This window comes from Lithobates pipiens, unplaced genomic scaffold (assembly GCF_037356315.1).
Source record: "Lithobates pipiens isolate NorthernLeopardFrog02 unplaced genomic scaffold, aLitPip1_a1.2 Scaffold_23, whole genome shotgun sequence".
Classification (NCBI taxonomy): Eukaryota; Metazoa; Chordata; class Amphibia; order Anura; family Ranidae; genus Lithobates; species Lithobates pipiens.
The window spans coordinates 161,457,186-161,479,638 of record NW_027507785.1 but is presented as its reverse complement, the minus strand read 5'-3'; the positions used below and the strand labels follow the sequence as shown (position 1 = coordinate 161,479,638).

Sequence of the window (22,453 nt, the reverse complement as noted above, 5' to 3'; positions counted from 1 at the left end):
CATTAATACAGTGATCAGTGCTAAAAATATGTACTGTCACTGTACTAATGAAACTGGCTGGGAAGGGGATAACATCTAGGACAATCAATGGGTTAAATGTGTGTCTAACAAGTGTTTTCTCACTGTGGGGGAGGTGCTTTTACTAAGAGATGATATAGATCCCTGTACTTGCTTTGCAGGAACACAGGATTAATGTCTCCCACACTGACAGAATGGCGAACTGCCTTGTTTACATAGGCAGACCACTAGACGAGTCCGCCGGATCCGCTGACTAGCTCTGACACCCAGAAATGCAGGATCATGTATATATGTGATCCTGCGCAGTGCGACCCCCCTGTAGCAGTAAATCTGCTATCAGGCGATCAGAAACTGGTTAAGATCATCAGCATTATGATAACTCACAGGCAGCAGGCATTCTATCATGGCTCTGGCTGGATCTGTCACAGTATGTCACATGCCATGGCTGCTGGGTGCTGATTTTGTTAACTTCTGACCAATAAGTGCCTCCCGCTGCCTGTGAGTTCTGATATCATCCTTAATGCCAGAGAGACAGATACAGTGCAATGTAGTCTATTCACAGACACCCCCAAAGCACAAGTGTGTTGAAGCCTTGAAGGCACTGGCAGCCCCACGATTGGATCTGCTTCCCCTCTATTCCTGCTGCTGGACATCATCAGCTGAGCTCAGCTGCCTCTCTCTGCCCACCTCCGCCACCCGACTCACAGCCTCTCAGGTCTCACTCTCTGGGCCCCGGCTACTACTGGGTGGGGAGCGGAGGAAAATGACTCTGCTGGGGACGGCAAGGAGATAATCAGGGAAGTGGCTGGCCGGGATTTGGCAGAAGAACATGTGAGCGGAGATGAATGGGCTTGTGCCGGAAACTGAAGAAATAGTCCATCCACTCTGATCAGCACATTTAATCAGAAATGGACACAGATAATGGAAAAAATACACCTAAGCTAGTAGGAGCGGGGGTGTGTAATTCAGATTTTTTTTTTATTCTGCACTGACTGTGTTTGAAAATTGCCCCAGCTCCTGCTAAAGTCAAATCCGGGGACAAAACCTGGGACAGACTTGGTCTAGGGACAGTGTCCTCAATCCAGGGACTTTCCCCTGAAACCAGGGACATCTGGTCACCCTAGGGAAGGAATCATATGTTGGTCTAGTCAAAAGCAAACAACTGTCGCTCTATCTTCAACTAAAGCAGAGTACATTGCAGCAGCACACGTGTGTTAAGAAGCGACATGGATTAGTAAACATTTTGTAGACATTGGGATAGACATGTCAAAACCAATTCCCATTTTGGAAGACAACCAGGGATGTATAAAGCTTACGCAATCAGAAACGGTCAATCCTAGAACCAAACACATCAATGTCAAATATCACCTACTGAGGCCCAATTAAGAACAAGGTGTTATTGACATTCATTACTGCACGTCAAAGGAGATGACTGCTGATGCACTCATCAAGCCTTTGTTGAAGGAATGTCATAGTAATTTCCAGAAGAAGCTGAATATAAGTTGACAAAGCTCATGCTGTTGAGAAGGAGTGTTGAAAGAACAACAGCAAGTAATACAAAGTTGCTTTTGTACTGTGAACAGTACGTTATGCATTGTACCTATCTATACCAGTAGGTGGCACTGCAGTGTTATAATGTGTTTTCTATGTTAATGTATTTAGAAGAAGTACCTTCATTCCTAAATGTGTGTAGTTGTATCCCCCTGTTTCTTGTCCCACTATAAAGACATGTTCTGATATTTCTCCGTGAAAGTAAAGTATTCTCTGCATACAAGAAGCTTCCAGAACATGATTTCATAAACCACTAATAGTTGGAGTATCCCACTATTCCCTTGTCCTATCCAAGTTCCAACAATAAATACCAAAAAAAAACTGGATTCATTATTGGAACCAAGCAAACGTGAGTACGGCCGGTTGTGTGAAAATCCTTAGCACCTGGCTGCAAGACAAGGAGGTGTGCTACATGACTATGTCCAGTCTGATCCTTCTAAATAGCCAGTGCCATCCCTTTCCTTGACTCATAGTCTTAGTTCAGTGCCTGAAAACATATAATTACCTCAGAGGGAAGTGCAGAAAGGGCAGAGAGTCAAACATCCACCACCCATATTGACCTATGATAACTTGAGGGACCCCAGGTTTATCACTTACATAGTTGCCAACATTGTAAAAAAAAATGCGGGACACTTTTTTGGCAGTGAGCGGAGTCGTGGTATAATTAGGTGGCGGGGCATGCGTTTATAGGTGGGGCATATGAAAGGTTAAAAATGGGCGTGGTTTACGTAAATAGTGGGCGTGGCTTACATGGGGCGTGGCTAGAGTCTGAGATGAATGTGGGATGGAGAGGGAAAGGAGGGGGATGGAGAGAGGGAAGGGGGGAGAGGGAAAGGAGGGCAGCAGCCCCCCGATCCTACACTACAATAGCAATATGTGTTTTCCAGAGTTTGACAATCAGCAGATAAAGATACTCCAAATACCTGGTGTTGGCGCTTCAATCATCCCGGCGCCATGATTGTTATGGTGTCAGGATGATTGAAGCGCATTATTTCTATTATTATATTGTAATATAAAATGAAATCATTCAACTCACCATAATGCCGAATCAGTGGTAGCCATTCGCGCGTCACTAGCCACGTTGCCTGCCACCAGATGCCATCAAGTGTCCCAAGCGGAGTCTGTCCTTACATCAGGTGCCCCATCAGAGGTACCTTCCTCACATCTGTGTCCATCAGGGGAGCCCTTCCTTACATCTGGTGCTCCTCTGACATCCACAGACCGCCCCCCCACATCCTGCACAGACCTGCCCCCACATACTCCACAGACCGGCCCCCACATCTCCAGACTGGCCCCCGACATACCACTGGCCCCCAACATCCACAGACTGGCCCCCTACATACAACTGGCCCCCGACATCCACAGACTGGCCCCCCACATCCACAGACTGGCCCCCCACATCCACAGACTGGCCCCCCACATCCACAGACTGGCCCCGACATCCACAGACTGGCCCCCGACATAGCACTGGCCCCCACATTCACAGACTGGCCCCCACATTCACAGACTGGCCCCCGACATCCACAGACTGGCCCCCACATTCACAGACTGGCCCCCGACATCCACATACCATGACTGTCACTGGCCCCCGACATCCGACTGGCCCCCATCCCGACATCCACATTGACAGACTGGCCCCCGATATGCCGCCGTTGCCGTGTGCAGACATTTAACTGTGGCGCCGCCCACCGCCCTTTACACTGACACAAACACACACTAGCAGCGGGGGTGGACGGCGCCACAGGTGTAGACCAACTTCTGGTCTTCTTAAAAATGGCGGCTGGCAGAGACATTGTCTCCGCCGGCCGCCGACCTCTAGCGGCCGGCGGCAAAAAAACGGGAAATTAGATTTCCCGGGACAAACCGAATTTCGTGGGACATTTCCCGGGACAAAATTAATTTGGGACAAATGTCCTAATCGCGGGAATGTCCCGCGAAATTCGGGACAGTTGGCAACTATGCACTTAGCCACACTTGTATCATGCTTGGGTAGCAGCAGTCTCCAGTTTAGTCAACATGTCTGCTTTATGCTTCACCTGGTGTGTATTGCTACTAACTTGTTGTTTTTCCTCAACAAGCCATTGTAATAGGGAGAGGACAACACTGTGTCTTAACTTTAACTTTATTATGCACCTTGTGTTGCCTTTGATGGAACTTAAAGATTTCACTAGGAGGAGTGTGTAGAGATGTGCCGTCCTCTACTGTTAGCTGCTAATATCATAGTGTTATGTGTAATTATGTAATATCAGCACATTCAAACTGTGACCCTTGCCTTGATGTGCTGCCAGGTCATTTTTGCTTTAGAGTTTCTTCAGTCATTAAAAACAATATACTCCCTGGAAAAATGATCTTCTGACTTCTTGCTGAACTCATTTGGAACTTTGTACTAGAATTTGTGCAGCACATAATTCTTATAAGGAAAAGGTAGGAAGTGAAGAGACTATACTTGTGAGGAATCACCCATGTAACTTTTACTAAGTATCACATAGACATACATTTATAGCTTAATTACAGATTTGCCTGACTGTATATAAAAATAAAACATACATATGTAAAGCATAAATTGGAAACTGCCAAAGAAAGGAAACACCGGTAGACTCTATTGCTGACTCCTGATGAAAGCAGAATCAAGATTCTTGAATCATTAGCTACTACACCTTCACCAATCCACCAAGTGCTCACCCCTTTGTGTGTATGCCTACCAAAGGTAAGTATTAGCAGAGCCTGTTAAATCCTCCACAACATAAGGCTGCAGCCTCTCTCACTGGGAACTTGAAATCTCCTTGGTAGGATCAGTTTAGTGCAGTGAATCAAGCATGTAACAATACAGGGGGATATCCTTCATAGTGTTAAACTGTTTATTAGAATAAAAGCACCCCCCCCCCCCCGTACATAATGTTAACATAATATTTGGCATCAATCTCACTGCCAATCGTGGCTCCACTATAAACTCCCTCCGCGATGAGTCCTGGGAAGACACCACCAATGTGAGCCTGGTAAGTCATGTGGTCACGCCTTCATAATTACGTCTTCAGAGGGAGTGGCCACACAACATGATTTCTCATTTAAATAGCAGAAGGGGCAGTCACCTCTGCCTTAACCAACCAGCTGTTCAGTATCTCTCACAGCATATATCATTACAATATAAATATTCAAACCATATGCAAAAATACAGTGAAAATTATTTTAAAGAATTATCGTTAATAAAGATAACATTATTAAAACATATTGCTAAAAACTTCTCTACCCAATAAAATCACATAATGGCTTCCTCAAAATATTTTATATCGGGGAGCCAAAACCATATGCGCAGTACTCCAATATATTATTCTTAAGCTGCGCATACGTTCACCTCCGGTGATACTTCATTATATAGTAATATTTATAAGAATATGCTTAAAACATATTCTGTCCAAGCCTATATTCTGTCCAAGTTTCAAATGCTTAATAATGATGAGTTAAAACAAATTAATTAGTGTGACCTAATTGACCTAAAATCTAAATAGCGACTAGATAAAAGTCTTAATAAATTCATGATAAAATGACAATTATTGCTCAAATCCCACTAATTATTGATTACAGCACTTCCAGTCCTAATAATTGCTTATAAAGCAATTAAGATCTAACTCTATATTTCAGACCGAGAGTGTTAGTTAAAAAAATCCACTGGGATTCTTGTTTGGAGATTTCTCGTACCATATTGGCCCCTCTCCATCTGGGGTGTAATTTATCAACACCCCAGAATTTGAGGCCACTTGGATCTCTATTATGTTTTTCTCTGAAGTGAAGTGATACACCATGCTCTTGGAATCCTATAGTGATATTATATATATGCTCTGAAACCCTTTTGGCCAATGTTCTCTTTGTCCGGCCAATATACATTAACCCGCAAGGGCATTCTAGAGCATACACTACGTGCGTTGATACGCACAAAATAAATAAATAAATAATTTTCTAGGGTCAATTATACCAAATTATGGTTTCAGTACCAATCTAGCTGGATTGCACTGGGTTCTGCTTGGCCACAGGTGTCGCGGTCACCACTGGCAAGTGTGAGAACGCAGTTTAGCTAGGCCTATTGAGTGCCATTCTTGCTCGGAACCAGCCCAGTGGGAGTGTCATCTTGCTGTGCATTCTGGGAGAGGGTACTTAAGGTACTGACATCACATGCTTCTGGGTTCTGGTCCAGAAGATCTTTCTGTCTGCTTGGTCCTGGTCTTCCTGACCAGCCCCCATGGCCCTCATGGCCTGGGGCGCGGATCCATCCAATTCCGAGTCTCTGAGCTGGCTAGCCCGAGGCAAAATAACTGGAAGGAGGATTCAAAGGTGGTCCAGTGCCGTCTCATCTGTGGAGAGGCCCAGCAACTGGAGAAACAACCAGGGGAGGACTCTTCTGGAAAGGCCACCCATAAGGCTGGCTTCTCAGAAAGAGCCTGGAGGCTCAGTTGAAAGACACCAAGTGAATGTACACTCATACGGTATCGCCAGACTGGCTGTGAGATACTGGTACCGTATGATAGTTCCCTAAATTTACCTACATTCTTCAGTCACATTCAAGTCTGTGGCAAAGACTTTATTCACAAGTGTTCTACATCCAAGTCTGTGGCAGAGACTTCCTTCACAAGTGTTCTACATTCAAGTCTGTGGCAGAGACTTTGCTTTATTTAAACACTCTGTCATATGCTATGCCTAGTGAGAGGAGGTCTGTCCGGTAGCTGTGAGAATCTAGTTGTAAGCGGCAATTTTCTGGATTTCTATAGTGAGAGACTTTCTATTTTTTTGCAGTTCCAAGAGTACCTGAACTTCCTACCCAACCCTCTATCCTTCATTTGAGACTTGCTGTCAAATAAATATCCCAAAACTGGATCCAGTGTCAGTTTCTGCAGTTCTTTGGGCCCTCTACCTCAGGAAACCCCTAGACGTACACGAGGTCAAGAAGGTAACGGTAAGCCCAATCAAACCAGCCGCTCCTTCGGGGGTCAGTGCTACACGAGGCTGGGTGTAAACTTGGCGCCCATTGCAACTCCAGTTTTCTGGCTGTAAAAGTTGCCAGCATACGAAAAATAGTTGTGTCAAGCAATAATCTAACACCCTCCTTAAAAACTTCTTCTGAATGAATGGTATGTCATCTCTCTTACTAAAAGGCCAACTAAGGGCCAGAAAAACATCATCGTGCTGTATCATTGTATACAGTAACGCGACGTCTGCAGTGACTAAAAACATTTCTGCGTCTTGAAGAATAGTTACTCTCCTAGTCTTCTGTAGGAAATAATCTCGGAGAGAGACCTTTTGAGACACCATCCCAGGTGAAACATCCTAAAAGGGACAGAAGACTATTACAAACGCTTCAAAACAATAGAGGCAGGGGGAACAAACAATTAGGAAGAGGTAGAAATCCTTGTCAAATACCCAACAATATCACACAACAACAGATGTACAATGTTCAGACACAGAATCGGTATGAAGTGCTGGGAAATCAGACGAAATAGGGGAAATGTATATAATACACAATTCCCCTGCCCACCTCCTTCTTTTTCAGGGAGAGGGATGAGAGGCCAGCCCAGGGAGCGCAATCGAGGGAATCGTCCTTGGAAAGAACAAACAACATCTCAGAACTATCCCTACAACCAACAGGAATGGTGGCACCCCCCAAAATGGGGGGGGGGGGGGACAGCACAGTCCAGTCAGACATATGAGGACAAAACCAGATGAGGATGTAGATCAGGATGGAGGATCCAGCAGAAATAGGCAAAGAGAGGTGGATTAAGTGGAATTCACAATCTTTACAATACCATACTAACACAAAAAGAAACAAATATCTTGAATGCTGGGTTGAAATATACATCCACAAAACTTTGAAACAAATTTAATGTCTATATAGACATACACAAATATGTAAGAAAGTTAATAATAAAGAGAGGGTGGGAATAGACAGTGGATTAAAAAATAGATCGCTTTTCAATCCACCTGTGTCGGCTAACCATCAGGTAGAAGTGGTTAAACAGTTGGTTTTATAAGACCTGGAGTCATTAACACCTAAAAAAAGCCTTAATCTCAAATATATTACAGATGGTATCAAAGCTTTGGAATCTAGGAAATACGTTATCATCTGTCCAGCAGATAAGGGAGGTTGTGTGGTTATTATGAATAAGTCCTTTTACCACTCCCAACTTCAGACTATGCTGGAGGATGAGAACACATATTTACAATTAGATAAGGACCCTACTAATACGTATAATGAGGATTTGAGGAACCTTGTGGACTATGGTTTTTATATGAGAATGATTACTTAAAAGGAAAAACTATATCTATGCCCAAGCTTTAACCGAATACCTACAATCTGAATCTATACGGTCCCTAAAATTCATAAAGACCCTGTAAATCTGCCCGCCAGACTGATAGTTAAGGGAATAGACTCGGTGACAGCTAGTGTAGGACAATATTTGGATCATTTCTCACAGACTAGTGTAATCACTACTAAAGCATAACTTAAAGACACTACAAGCTTCCTACAGAAGATTAGGAGAGTAACTATTCCTCAAGACGCAGACATTTTTTAGTCACTGCAGACGTTGCATCACTGTATTCAATAGTGCAGCACGATGACGCTCTTCTGGCCCTTAATTGGTCTTTTAGTAAGAGAGATGACATACCATTCATTCAGAAGAAGTTTTTAAGGATGGTATTAGATTATTGCTTGACATACAACTATTTGTGGTATGCCGGCAACTTTTACAGCCAGAAGACTGGAGTTGCAATGGGCGCCAAGTTTGCGCCCAGCCTCGCAAATCTGTTCATGAGCGGGTGGGAGGATAAATGGTTATACCATAATAGGAGAAAGAAATTGGTTTTCTACCAACGGTACATTGCAAACATGAATGGGGCTTCATCAGTGGATTTCAGGAGCAATATCGAGAAATCAAAACTATATTCAGAAAACACTGGAACATCCTCAGCATGGATAAAGTTTTAAGTAAAGTCCTACCAGAGAGACCGACTTTTATATATAGAAGGAATACATCCTTTGGAGACCAAGTGGCCAAAAAAGTTTTACATCCCCCCAATTAAACTAAAATGTTTTGGGACCGAACAGGTTTTCATGGGTGTAGAAAATGTAAAGCCTGCCGGCAAGTGACCACCCACTTCAGGGGTTTGAAGTAGAACTATAAGCAAAACTCTTTTTTATCATTACCTCTGCATTACCCATTCCAAGGTCAAATTCCATTCCATGTATGGCCGTTCCCATTCAGGATAAGTTGACATGATTGACTACTCCCGAATGGGACTGTCGGTATATTTTTGCACGATCAGCGTTTGCAACATATTTGCCACAGTGCTGATCATTTTATTCTGGCAGTGGAGGATCTCCCCATCTACCTTGAATTATGGATGGGGGAATCGGTTCAGTTTTTTTGATCAGCTGCCTGGCTGATAAAAAAAAAAAGGTAAATCTGCGGCCAGTTTAACTGTAATGGTAGGTTCATGTCTGTGTGGTGGGTTTTACATGCATTTACATTGAACTCTATATAATGCAAATTTTTATTTGAAGAGCATCAATAATGCAGAAGCAGGATTTATTTTTTCAATTGCACTGCATTTAAAACGTACAGGTGACTTTGCTCACCTTTTTTTTATGAGCGTGAAATATATTTAGCCGATTGAATTTGAGAGTGTAGTTGAGCTTTAAATTGTACAACCAATTCATCTTCACGGTAATTACCCATACAGTTGAGCTCAAAAGTATGCATACCCTGGCAGAAATTGTGAGATTTTGGCATTAATATTGAAAGAAAAGATAGTTACATAGTAGGTGAGGTTGGAAAAATACACCAGTCCATCAAGTCCAACCTATATGTATGATTATATGTCAGTATTATATTGTATATCCCTGTATGTTGTGGTCGTTCAAGTGCTTATCTAATAGTTTTTTGACATTATCTTTGCTCCCCGCTGAAAACTCTGCCTGTGGAAGGGAATTCCTTGCCGCTCTTACAGTAAAGAACCCTCTACGCAGTTTAAGATAAAACCTCTTTTCTTCTAATGTTAATGAGTGGCCATATGTCTTATTAAACTCCCTCCCGCGGAAAAGTTTTATCCCTGTTGTGGTATTTGTAAATTGAAATCATATCCCCTCGCAAACCTCTCTTCCCGAGAGAATAAGTTCAATGCTTGCAACCTTTACTCATAACTAATATCATCCAGACCGTTTATTAGCTTTGCTGCCCTTCTCTGTACTCACTCTATTTCCAGTACATCCTTCCTGGTGCCCAGAACTGGATTGCATACTCCAGGTGAGGCCAGACCAGAGTCTTGTACAGTGGGAGAATTATTGCTTTATCTCTTGAGTTAATCCCCTTTTTAATGCATGCCAATATTCTGTTTGCTTTGTTAGCAGCAGCTTGGCATTGCATGCTATTGCTGAGCCTATCATCTACTAGCACCCCCAGGTCCTTTTCCATCTTTGATTCCCCCAGAGTCCCCCCCCCCAGTGAATAGATTGCATTCATATTTTTGCCACCCAAATGCATTATTTTAAATGTTTTCCACATTAAACCTCATTTGCCATTCAGTTGCCCACCCCATTAATTTGTTCAGATCTTCGTGCAAGGTTTCAAAATCCTGCGGAGAAGTTATTGCCCTGCTTAGCTTAGTATTGTCTGCAAATACAGATATTGAACTGTTTACCCCATCCTTCAGGTAGTGTATGAACAAATTAAATAGGATTGGTCCCAGCACAGAACCCTGGGGGACCCCACTTTCCATCCTTGACCATTCAGAGTACTCCCCATTTATCACCACGCTCTGAACTCGCCCTTGAAGCTAGTTTTCAATCTATGTACTCACCCTATGATCCATGCCAACAGACCTTACTATGTAGACTAAATGTTTATGGGGAACTGTAACTGACGAGACCAAGATAAACTTAGTTGGTATAGATGGTGTCAAGCATGCGTGGCAGCAACAAGATGAGGAATACAAAGAAAAGTGTGTCTTGCCTACAGTCAAGCATGATGGTGGGAGTAGGGAAAGGGGTATCACTGCTTCAGGTAGGTCAGACAAAAGTAGAAAACATCTCCTCCAGTTTAGAAGCCCAGGTGCTGGCAATGCATATAGCAATCAAAAATCGGAAGAAGTTCTGGACAGCCGCACTCCAAAGAAATGTTTGCCTTTCATTCAAAAGTACATGCCACAGCAAAACTGACAAGAGCTTACGCGTTACACACTACAAACAGTGCTTAATCACAGCTTAATCAAAGCTTTGATTAAGCACTGTTTGTAGTGTGAAACGCATAAGCTCTTTTGTCTGTTCTGCTGTGACATGTATTTTTTATGAAGTTTTTTGAATAAAAGGCAAAAATTTCTTTGGAGTGCGGCTGTCCGGAACGTCTTCTGATTTATGATGGTGGGAGTGTCATGGTCTGGGGCTGCATGAGTGCTGCCGGAGCTGGGGAGCTACAGTTCAATGAAGGAACCATGAATTTCAAAATGTACTGTATCATACTGAAGCAGAGCATGATCTCCTCCCTTTGGAGACTGGGCTACAGGACAGTATTCCAACATAACGACCCCAAACACACCTCCAAGATGACCACTGCCTTGCTAAAAAAGCTGAGGGTAAAGGTGATGGACTGGCCATGCATGCCTCCAGATCTAAACCCTATTGATTATCTGTGGGGCATCCTCAAACAGAAGGTGGTGGAGCGCAAGGTCTCTAACATCCACCAGCTCCGTGAAGTCGTCATGGAGAGGTGGAAGAGGACTCCAGTGGCAACCTGTGAAGCTCTGGTGAACTCCAGGCCCAAGAGGGTTAAGGTAGTGTTGGAAAATAATGGTGGCCGCACAAAAAATTGACACTTTGGGCCCAATTTGGACATTTTCACTAAGGGGTGTACTCACTTTTGTTGCCAGCGGTTTAGACATTAATGAGGGGACAGAAAATTTACACTGTTGTACAAGCTCTACACTCACTACTTTACATTGTAGCAAAGTGTAATTTCTTCAGTGTTGTCACATGAAAAGATATAATAAAATATTTACAAAAATGTGAGTAGTGTACTCACTTTTGTGAGATACTGTATATAAAAAAAAATGGCACATGACTCAGATTACTACTTTGTTCAACCACTTTTGTGGTTCATATATCTGAGCCAGATGACAAAGAAAAAAAGTGCAATATCACTTTTTATGCTATAGGATTAGGGATGCAGTAGTGCCACCTCTCCGCTTCCAGCCTGCTGACTGTACAATGATCAGCAACAAGCTGGTAAGTCATTGGTTCTACTCACTAGCCTTCCACTTCTTGTGAGCATGCTTCCTTTCAGCACATGCAAATGAGCAGAGCCTGATTAATTTTGTGCTGTCCTTTCTGCTCCCAGAATTATGCTGTGCAATAGGTGACTGTAATTTAATACTGAGTTAGCTTATTGAATCCAAATAATTTTTTAAAGGAATGCAGAACAGTAAGGCTCCTTTCACACGGACGATCCGTTCGGGTCCGCCTTTCAGTTTTTCAGGCGGACCTGAACGGATGCTCCATAGAGGTCTATGGAGCGTCGGATGTCAGAGGTGACATGTCAGCTGACATCCGACCTGCTCCGATCCGAAAAAGTGTAACGGAGGAAAAAGCTATTTTTCCATCTGTCATCGGATCGGGTGATGATGGATACTGCGGTCCGTCGTCACCCGATCTCCCATAGGGGAGAGCGGTGCTGTGACAGGTCCGTCTCTGCGCAGTGTGCAGAGACGGACCTGTCCTCTGCCTGCTCAGCGGAGATTGTTCTGGTGATCCCCGCTGTGAAAGCGGATATCCACGGGGCAGATCATCACTGATCCGCCCCATGTGAAAGGACCCTTAATGTTTTTTTCATAGCTACTGCAGACAGAAAGCCTCAAACCACTGATGCCACTTCTTTGTAAAAACTTTATTAGGTCACAACCAGCATATAGCTTGTTCCTGCCTGAGAACTGCCCGTCTCTGAAAGTGTTTCACCGCAATAGTCCTAATCGTAAAGACGGCTGTGGCTGAATAAAGTTTTTAAAAGGAAGTGACATTACGGGAGTGTGACATTTTGTTGTGGTTACGGTAGTAGAAGTGGGGACAGGTTGCCTCAGGTGCCATTTTGTTTCAATCTTCTAATGGTGTTTTTTTTCATAAGTTCCTTAAGTACATCTTTTCAACCCATTTGCACATTGTAGCAGCACATTCAGTTTGAATACCACTTACAGACCGGACCATTTTGCTGGTCAAAGACCAGACCACTTTTTGCGATTCGGCACTGCGTCGCTTTAACTGACAATTGCGCGGTCGTGCAACGTGGCTCCCAAACAAAATTGACGTCCTTTTTTTCCCACAAATAGAGCTTTCTTTTGGTGGTATTTGATCACCCCTGCGGTTTTTATGTTTTGCGCTATAAACAAAAATAGAGCGACAATTTTGAAAAAAACGCATTATTTGTAACTTTTTGTTATAATAAATATCCCCCAAAAATATATAAAAAAACATTTTTTTCCCTCTGTTTAGGCTGATACGTATTCTTCTACATATTTTTGGTAAAAAAAATCGCAATAAGCGATTATTGATTGGTTTGCGCAAAAGTTATAGCATTTACAAAATAGGGATAGTTTTATAGCATTTTTATTAATCATTTTTTATTATTTATTTTTTTACTAGTAATGGCAGCGATCAGTGATTTTTATTGTGACTGTGACATTGTGGGAGACCCATCGGACAGTTTTGACACATTTTTGGGACCATTGCCATTTATACAGTAATCACTGCTATATAAATGCAGTGATTCCTGTGTAAATGACACTGGCAGTGAAGGGGTTAACCAGTGGGTGGCAGTGTTGGGGTTAAGTGTTCCTAGGGGTGTGTTACTAACTGTGGGGGGGTTGGGCTTTCATTTAGTGAACACTGATCTCTGCTCCAATCACATGGAGCAGAGATCAGCGTCACTAGTTGCTAGGCAGAATGGAGAAATGCTGTTTACACGGCATTTCCTCCACTCAGCCGTCCCGTGAGACGATCGCGGGTATGCCCGCGGCGATCGAGTCCGTGGGTCCTGCGACTGGACTCACGGGGGTCCTGACCAGCGCGGGAGCGCGCCGCCGGCGGCGTGCTCCCGATGGCAGGGCGGCATTGAAGATTGGATGCACCTGTACGCCAATATGCCTGCCCGTGCCATTCTGTCGACGTACATCATCGTGCGCTGGTCGGGAACCGGTTCATGCACCACAACACAGCACATGAAAAACACATCTTCACTATTTTTGGCAGTACAGTACACTATTTGTGTGTTGTGGTCAGGGCCATCTTTAATATTGATTAGACCCTGGGCAAACATTTTCTTGGGCCCCCTCCTCCATACATTTTCGCTCTCCACCAGCTCAGAGACATGCAATAAATAGCAGCTAAACTTAAGATCAGTTTACTGTATCAGATCAGGCAGCGATTGTGATTGGTTATAGTATACCACTTACTGACTGGTTGTTAGTGGTTACAGCACACAATACGACACGCTGATTAGTTTCTAGATGTTACAGCACATGATTTCTGCTTGTTGATTGTTTGATAGAGATTACTATACAGTAATACTGCTCATTGTTTGGTTGCTAGAGGTTACAGCACATCATCTCCTACATATACATATGAATGCCACCTTTATTTACAGATCTATGTCGCCAGATGCAACTATTTATACATGAATGCTGCTGCTATTTACATATGAAGGTTATTTACATGTAAACATGGTCTGCAGGTCAGTCATATGTACACAACAATAGGGCAGAGCTGGGCAGCATTAGTAGCAGCACTTCACACTGAGATATCAGGACACAACAAGGGAATAAAACTTCAAATGACAAGGGAATGTAAACTTGGATAGTTGGCAAGTATGAGGCAGCTGCTTTGGGCCCCACAACAATGACATGGCCCAGGGCAGCTGCCCCTTTTGCCCTGCCTTAAAAACGGCCCTGGTTGTGGTACACCATAGTGTAGCTGAATTTATTTCTGTATATGTGCAATGAGCTGCATTAAGGCAGAAATAGTTGTGCCTTAAGATGCACTGTAGCAATGTGCAGTAAAACATGTGTGCCATAAATTGCTTCAATGCACAGTTATAAATGTCTCTTGTCACTTGTCAGTGAAAACAAATAAAATGCATTGACTGTAGTTCATATAGTTGAACATATTGGCATTGAATCAGTTTCTCATTGGATGCATTTGGACCGTATTTTCTATTACATTTTGTATATTTTGATTTTCATATAGTGATCATTTGGAATAAAGATTGATACCCCGTGTAATCTGGAAGTAGGGTTTGGGGTTGGAACATAAGAATATCTTTCCCTTCATTGAAGATCTCATTTCCCCATTTCTCTAATGTCCCTGTGATGCTGCGGGTTCCTAGGATATTTACTTTCCCTGCTGAAAAAGCAGAAAAGAACACCTTAGAATAGAAATATTCAAATAAAATTTTACTCAGCATTGTATTTTTCTGTATCAACTACAAGATATGAGGATATGGACATATCGCATTGGGTAGTACATTGGTACACAAGGAAGCCATCACTGTTTTCAGCATTGGGCTCTTGATTCTAAAGCTGACAACTAACGTAAAGTATCCTCTACCCTAAGGCACCTCCTTTAACCACTTGACCACTGGACACTTAAACACCCTTAATAACCAGACCAATTTTCAGCTTTTGGTGCTCTCACATTTTGAATGACAATTACTCAGTCATGCAACACTGGACCTATATGAAATTTTTGTCCTTTTTTCACACAAATAGAGCTTTCTTTTGGTGGTATTTAATCACCTCTCAGTTTTTTATTTTTTGTGCTATAAAAGAAAAAAGACCGAAAATTCTGTGAAAAAATGAATCTTTCTTCGTTTCTGTTATAAAATTTAGCAGATTAGTAATTTTTTCTTCATAAATTTTGGCCAAAATTTATACTACTACATATCTTTGGTAAAAATAAGTACAAATTGGTGGATATTATTTGGTCTTTGTGAAAGGTATAGAGTCCACAAGCTATGGTGCCAATATCTGAAAATTTATACACCTGAAGGACTGACGGCCTATTTCAATTCTTGAGACCCTAACATGCCAGAAAAGTACAAATACCCCCCAAATGCCCCTTTTTGGAAAGAAGACATTCCAATGTATTTAGTAAGAGGCATGATGAGTTTTTTGAAGTTGTCATTTTTTCCCACAATTCTTTGCAAAATCAAGATTTTTTTCCTTTTTTTTTTTCCACAAAATTGTCATATTATCAGGTTATTTCTCACACACAGCATATGCATACCACAAATTACACCCCAAAACACATTCTGCTATTACTCCCGAGTACGGCAATACCACATGTGTGAGACTTTTACACAGTGTGGCCACATACAGAGGCCCAACATGCAGGGAGCGCCATCAGGCGTTCTGGAGCACCCAGGACAATTCTGACATTTCTCTCCTACATGTAAAAATCATCATTTATTTGCTAGAAAATTACAGAGAACCCCAAAACATTATATATTTTTTTTTAGCAAAGACCCTGGAGAATACAATGGTGGTTGTTGCAAATTTTTATCTCACACGGTATTTGCGCAGCAATTTTTCGAAACGCGTTTTTTTGGGGGAAAAACAGTTTTGTGCTTAAAAAAAAACAAAAAAAACTGTAAAGTTAGCCCAATTTTTGCATAAAGTCAAAGATGAAGTTATGCTGAGTAAATAGATATCAAACATGTCACTCTTCAAAATTGCACATGCCCGTGGAATGGCGCCAAACGTCGCTACTTAAAAAATCCCCATAGGCGACGCATTAAATTTTTTTTACTGGTTACATGTTTTGAGTTGCAGAGGAGGTCTAGGGCTAGAATTATTGCTCTCGCTCTAACGTTCGCGGCGATACCTCACATGTGTGGTTTGAACACCGTTTTCATATGTGGGCGGGGCTTACGTATGCGTTCGCTTCTGCATGCGAGCACATGGGGACAGGGGCGCTTTAAATTGTTTTTTTTTTTTTTTTATTGTTCATTTTACTTTATTTATTTTAGTTTGACATTTTTTTCCCCAAAAATAAGTTTTTGATCACTTTTATTCCTATTACAAGGAATGTAAACATCCCTTGTAATAGGAATATGGGGTGACAGGTCCTCTTTACAGTGAAATCTGGGGGTCAATATGACCCCACATCTCATCTCTAGGCTGGGAAGCCTGAAATAAAAAAATAAAAAATAAAAAAAAGATTCTGGCTTTGATCGTACTGGCGAGTTGGTAGAAGCACCGGAGGGTGGTGAGGGGTGGGGGGGCGTCTATGGCTTGGTATTGCAGGGTATCACCGAGTATGGCTGGGTATCTCCGAGTATGGCTGGGTATGGCAATTTATGGCAGGGTATTGCGGGGTATTGCAGAGTATTGGGGGGTATTGCAGAGTATTGGGGGGTATTGCAGAGTATTGGGGGGTATTGCAGAGTAATGGGGGGTATTGCAGCGTAATGGCAGGGTACTGCAGAGTATTGGGGGGTACTGCAGAGTAATGGCGGGTACTGCAGAGTATTGGGGGGTAATGCAGAGTAATGGCGGGTACTGCAGAGTAATGGCGGGTACTGCAGAGTAATGGCAGGGTACTGCAGAGTAATGGCAGGGTACTGCAGAGTAATGGCGGATACTGCAGAGTAATGGCGGATACTGCAGAGTAATGGCGGATACTGCAGAGTAATGGCGGATACTGCAGAGTAATGGCGGATACTGCAGAGTAATGGCGGATACTGCAGAGTAATGGCGGATACTGCAGAGTAATGGCAGGGTACTGCAGAGTAATGGCAGGGTACTGCAGAGTAATGGCAGGGTACTGCAGGGTATTGCAGGGTATTGCAGGGTATTGCAGAGTATTGCAGAGTATTGCAGAGTATTGGCAGGGAATTGAGGGGTTACATTTTGGTGAGCAGCGATGTGGGCACTGCAGATGAAGCCCACATCGCTGCTGACACCGATCTCTTCCCCCTCCGCTGTACTGATCGGTACAGAGAGGGGGAGGGAGGAACCGGCGTCATGTTATGACGCCGGTTTGTTTACAAGTGATCGCTCCGTCATTTGACGGAGCGATCACGTGGTAAACGGCCGCGACGAGCGGGCGTTTACCGTGATCCGTGATGCGCCGGGTCCACTGGACCCGGCGGTCACGGATGATCTCGTGTGCGCACCCCAGGGGGCGCGCGAGAGCAGCATTCTGGGAGGTCGTTAATTAACGGCCTCTCAGAGTTAAACAACCGCCCTGAAGCCGTTAATCGGCAATGGGCAGTTGTTAAGTGGTTAAAGTGATACTAAATGCTACATTTTAAAGAACTTTAGCAGCTGATTTAATCACTTACTGAGTATGCAGTTTCTTAAAGTGGAAGTAAACCCATCGATTTAAACAGTTTAAAAAAAAGGCATGCCGGGAATGCTTACTGCACATTGGCTGTGCTCTCAGCCAAACTATCAAACCATCCAATGGCTGGTGTCATAACGAATCACATGTGCAGCACCATAGCAGTTGAAGATTAAACAGAGGCAAAGATGGCAGCTTCCTTGGCTGAAAACGATAGGGGAGTTTACTTCCACTTTAATCTTTAATTCTTGCCTATTACATTGCTTTCAAAAAGTATTCACACCCCTTGAAATTTTCCACATTTTGTCATGTTACAACCAAAAATGTAAATGTATTTGATTGGGATTTTATGTGATAGACCAACACAAAGTGGCACATAATTGTGAAGTGGAAGGAAAATGCAAAATGGTTTTAAATTTTTTTTACAAATATGTGAAAAGTCAGGTGTCCATTAATATTCAGCCCCCTGAGTCATTTCTTTGTAGAACCACCTTTTGCTGCAATTACAGCTGTAATGCCCCGTACATACGATCAGAAATTCCACCAGCAAAAGTCCGATGTGAGGTTTTGGTTGGAAATTGCGACCGTGTGTATGCTCCATCGGACTTTTGATGGCGGAATTCCCGCCAGCAAAAGATTGAGAGCAGGTTCTCTATTTTTCCAGACGGAAAAGGTTCCGATCAGAAAATCCAGTCATCTGTAGCAATTCCGACGCATGTTCAGAAACAATTCTACGCATGCCCAGAAGCATTGAACATAATTTTCTCCTCTCATTGTAGTGTTGTATGTCACTGTGTTCTTGATGGTCGAAAGTTCAGAGAACTTTTGTGTGACTGTGCTTATGCAAGCCAAGCTTGAGCGGAATTCCGGCAGAAAAAACATCCAAGATTTTTCCGACGAAAACTCTGATTGTGTGTATGTGGCATAAGTCTTTTTGGACATGTCTCTACCAACTTTGCACATCTAGAAAGTGATATTTTTGCCAATTCTTCTTTGCAAAAAAGTTAAAGTTTTGTCAGATTAGATGGAGAGTGTTTCTTACCACAGATTTTCTATTGGATTTAGGTCTGGAATTTGACTGGGCCATTCTAACACATGAATATGCTTTGATTTAAACCATTCCATTGTACAGTAGCTCTGGCTGTATGTTTAGGGTTGTTGTCCTGCTGGAAGGTGAACCTCCACCCCAGTCTCAAGTCTTTTTCAGGCTCTAACAGTTTTCTTCTAAGATTACCCTGTATTTGGCTGCATCAATCTTCCCATCAACTACAGTATCTCACAAAAGTGAGTACACCCCTCACATTTTTGTAAATATTTTATTATATCTGTTCATGTGACAGCACTGAAGAAATTACACTTTGCTAGAATGTAAAGTAGTGAGTGTACAGCTTGTATAACAGTGTAAATTTGTTGTCCCCACAAAATAACTCACACAGCCATTAATGTCTGAACCGCTGGCAACAAAAGTGAGTACACCCCTAAGCGAAGATGTTCAAATTGGGCCCAAAGTGTCAATATTTTGTGTGGCCACCATTATTTTCCAGCACTACCCCAACCCTCTTGGGCATGGAGAATTCACCAGAGCTTCACAGGTTGCCACTGGAGTCCTCTTCCACTCCTCCGTGATGACACGATGGAGCTGGTGGATGTTAGAGACCTTGTGCTTCTCCACCTTCCATTTGAGGTTCCTCTATAGATGCTATACAGGACGCTGTGGCTGGGTCCTGGAAGGACGCTATGTTCCCCCTCTGTTTGGACTGTGGTCCCTTTAAGGGAACAAAAGTGGTTAACTCACCTGTCAGAGGAAGTAGGTTTAAAAAAAGACAGGAAGATGTAGATGGGTATGGAGGAGTGTAGTGGAAATTGGAGATTGTGGATGGTGGATGGTGGATGGTGTTTTTGTTTGCAGCTGCAGTGTCCTGCCTGGAAGCCTACTGGCAGGGGAAGCTACCTGCAACAGAAACCAAGGACTGTTTGACCGCGATTGCAATTCTGGACTTTGAAAGTCGGTGAGACTGAATTCTCTTTCTTTTTTTTTCTTTTTTTTGCTACTATAAAGCCATTTAAGTTCAATAAACCTCCTTTTGAGTGAAAAGCCTGTGTCCTGCGATCTAGCTGGTCCCCCGAACTTTCCAATGCTCAATAGTGTTTATGTCTGGAGACATGCTTGGCCAGTCCATCACCTTTACCCTCAGCTTCTTTAGCAAGGCAGTGGTCGTCTTGGAGGTGTGTTTGGGGTCATTATGTTGGAATACTGCCCTGGTGCCCATTCTCCGAAGGGAGGGGGATCATGCTCTGCTTCAGTATGTCACAGCACATGTTGGCATTCATGGTTCCATCAAGGAACTGTAGCTCCCCAGTGACGGGAGCATTCATGCAGCCCCAGACCATGACACTCCCACCACCATGCTTGACTGTAGGTAAGACACACTTGTCTTTGCACTCCTTACCTGGTTGCCACCACACATGCTTGACACCATCTGAACCAAATAAGTTTATCTTGGTCTCATCAGACCACAGGGCATGGTTGCAGTAATCCATGTCCTTAGTCTGCTTATCTTCAGCAAACTGTTTGAAGGCTTTCTTGTGCATCATCTGTAGAAGAGGCTTCCTTCTAGGATGACAGCCATGCAGACCAATTTAATGCACTGTGCAGGGTATGGTCTGAACACTAACAGGCTGACCCCCCACCCCTTCAAGCTCTGCAGCAATGCTGGCAGCACTCATACATCTATTTCCAAAAGACAACCTCTGTATATGACTCTGAGCACGTGCACTCAACTTCTTTAGTCAACCATGGTGAGGCCTGTTCTGAGTGAAACCTGTCCTGTTAAACCGCTGCATGGTGTACTCACTTTTATGCCAGCAGTTTAGGCATTAATGGCTGTGTGTTAAGTTATCTTGAGGGGACAGCAAATTCACACTGTTATGCAAGCTGTACACTCACTACTTTACATTGTAGCAAAGTGTCATTTCTTCAGTGTTGTCAAATGAAAATGTATTATAAGATATTTACCAAAATGTGAGGGGTGTACTCACTTTTGTGAGATACTGTGTATATATATATATATATATATATATATATATATATATATATATATATATATATATATATATATATATATATATATACACATATATATATATATATACACATATATATATATATATACACATATATTGGGGCGTGGCTTGGACGCCGAAGGGAATGGACGCTGCGTGCTGAGCTGAGCTGAGCTCCGCTCCGTCGGTCCGTGATACCAGCTTCCCCTCCAGCCATATCGAATTGTGCGACGGACGCCATACCGCCCTGTGCGATGGACGCCATACCGCCTTGCTGAGCTTTCCCTCCAGCTCTCCCTCCAGCTATAACGAATTGTGCGATGGACACTGCTTGCTGAACCCCCCCTCCAGCTATATCGAATTGTGCGATGGACACCGTTTGCTGAGCTCCCCCTTCAGTTATATCGAATTGTGCGATGGACACCGCTTGCTGAGTTGAGCTGAGCTCCGTCGGATTGTGATCTGCTTCCTTACCAGCTATATCGAATAGTGCGATGGGCAGACGAGATAGACTGCCTGAGAGTCCTGAATCACAGAGCCCTTATCCCACCTCTGGAGTACGCCGTATAGCGGACATTTTCGACCCTCAAGCACAGAGGATACAGAGGAGTAGGGGCCGCCCTGCTAGTAAGATGGCGCTGAGAAGCCACGAGGTAGAACACAGAGAGGACTCCAGGTCGGCTTCAGAGGATAGGGTAAGGGAGCAGGATTGCTCAGATCACCCTCTTATGCTCTCAGAAATGACAAAAATAGCGGCTGATATTAAAGGCACTTTGTTTTCTGCTATTAATGACCTAAAGGCTGACTTTATAGCTCTGTCGGATCGACTGTCCCAGAATGAAAGAGCAGAGGCAAAAAGGGATAGAGCGGTGGAGAGGCTGTGCTCCACTGTCTCATCCCACACCATTCATCTTATTCAGATGAACAAGCACCTCGAGGAACTTGACAATCGGGGGCGCAGACAGAACATTAGAGTGAGGGGGATCCCCGAGAAGATTGAGCCTGCGCAGATAAAACAAGCTTTGCAGTCAGTGTTTAACGGAGTGTTGGAAAGACCTAAGGATACTGATATTGAGTTTGTAAGAGTGCATAGAACCTTAGCATCAAAGCCAAGTGACACAGCCCCCCCAAGGGATATTATATGCTGCCTACAAAGCTACCTATTGAAGGAAGAGATACTGGGGAAAGCAAGGAGGAATGATCAGATCTGTTTTAATGATCATGCTGTGGCACTATACCAGGATCTTTCTTACATCACACTACAGAATAGGCGAGCTTTGCGCCCATTGACTAACGTTCTAAGGGAGAGGGGTATCCCTTATCGATGGCGCTTTCCTTTTGCGTTGAATGCCACGTTTTCGGGAAAACAATATTATCTGCGCATGCCTGAGGATATTTCAAGCTTCTGTGCACAGCTACAAATTCCATTGACTGAAGTGCCGGAATGGTATAGGG

At 43.3% G+C, this 22,453-nt stretch overlaps 1 protein-coding gene across 1 annotated transcript in view; it reads right to left on the bottom strand.

Moving 5' to 3' along the window:
- The window catches only part of LOC143927979 (uncharacterized), an 89,209-nt gene that overhangs the window by 6,538 nt on the left and 60,218 nt on the right, over positions 1–22,453 (bottom strand). Inside the window, exon 3 of the mRNA XM_077452517.1 lies at positions 14,866–14,995. Within this exon, the coding sequence (XP_077308643.1) occupies positions 14,866–14,995 (130 nt within the window). The remainder of the gene's footprint in view (positions 1–14,865; positions 14,996–22,453) is intronic.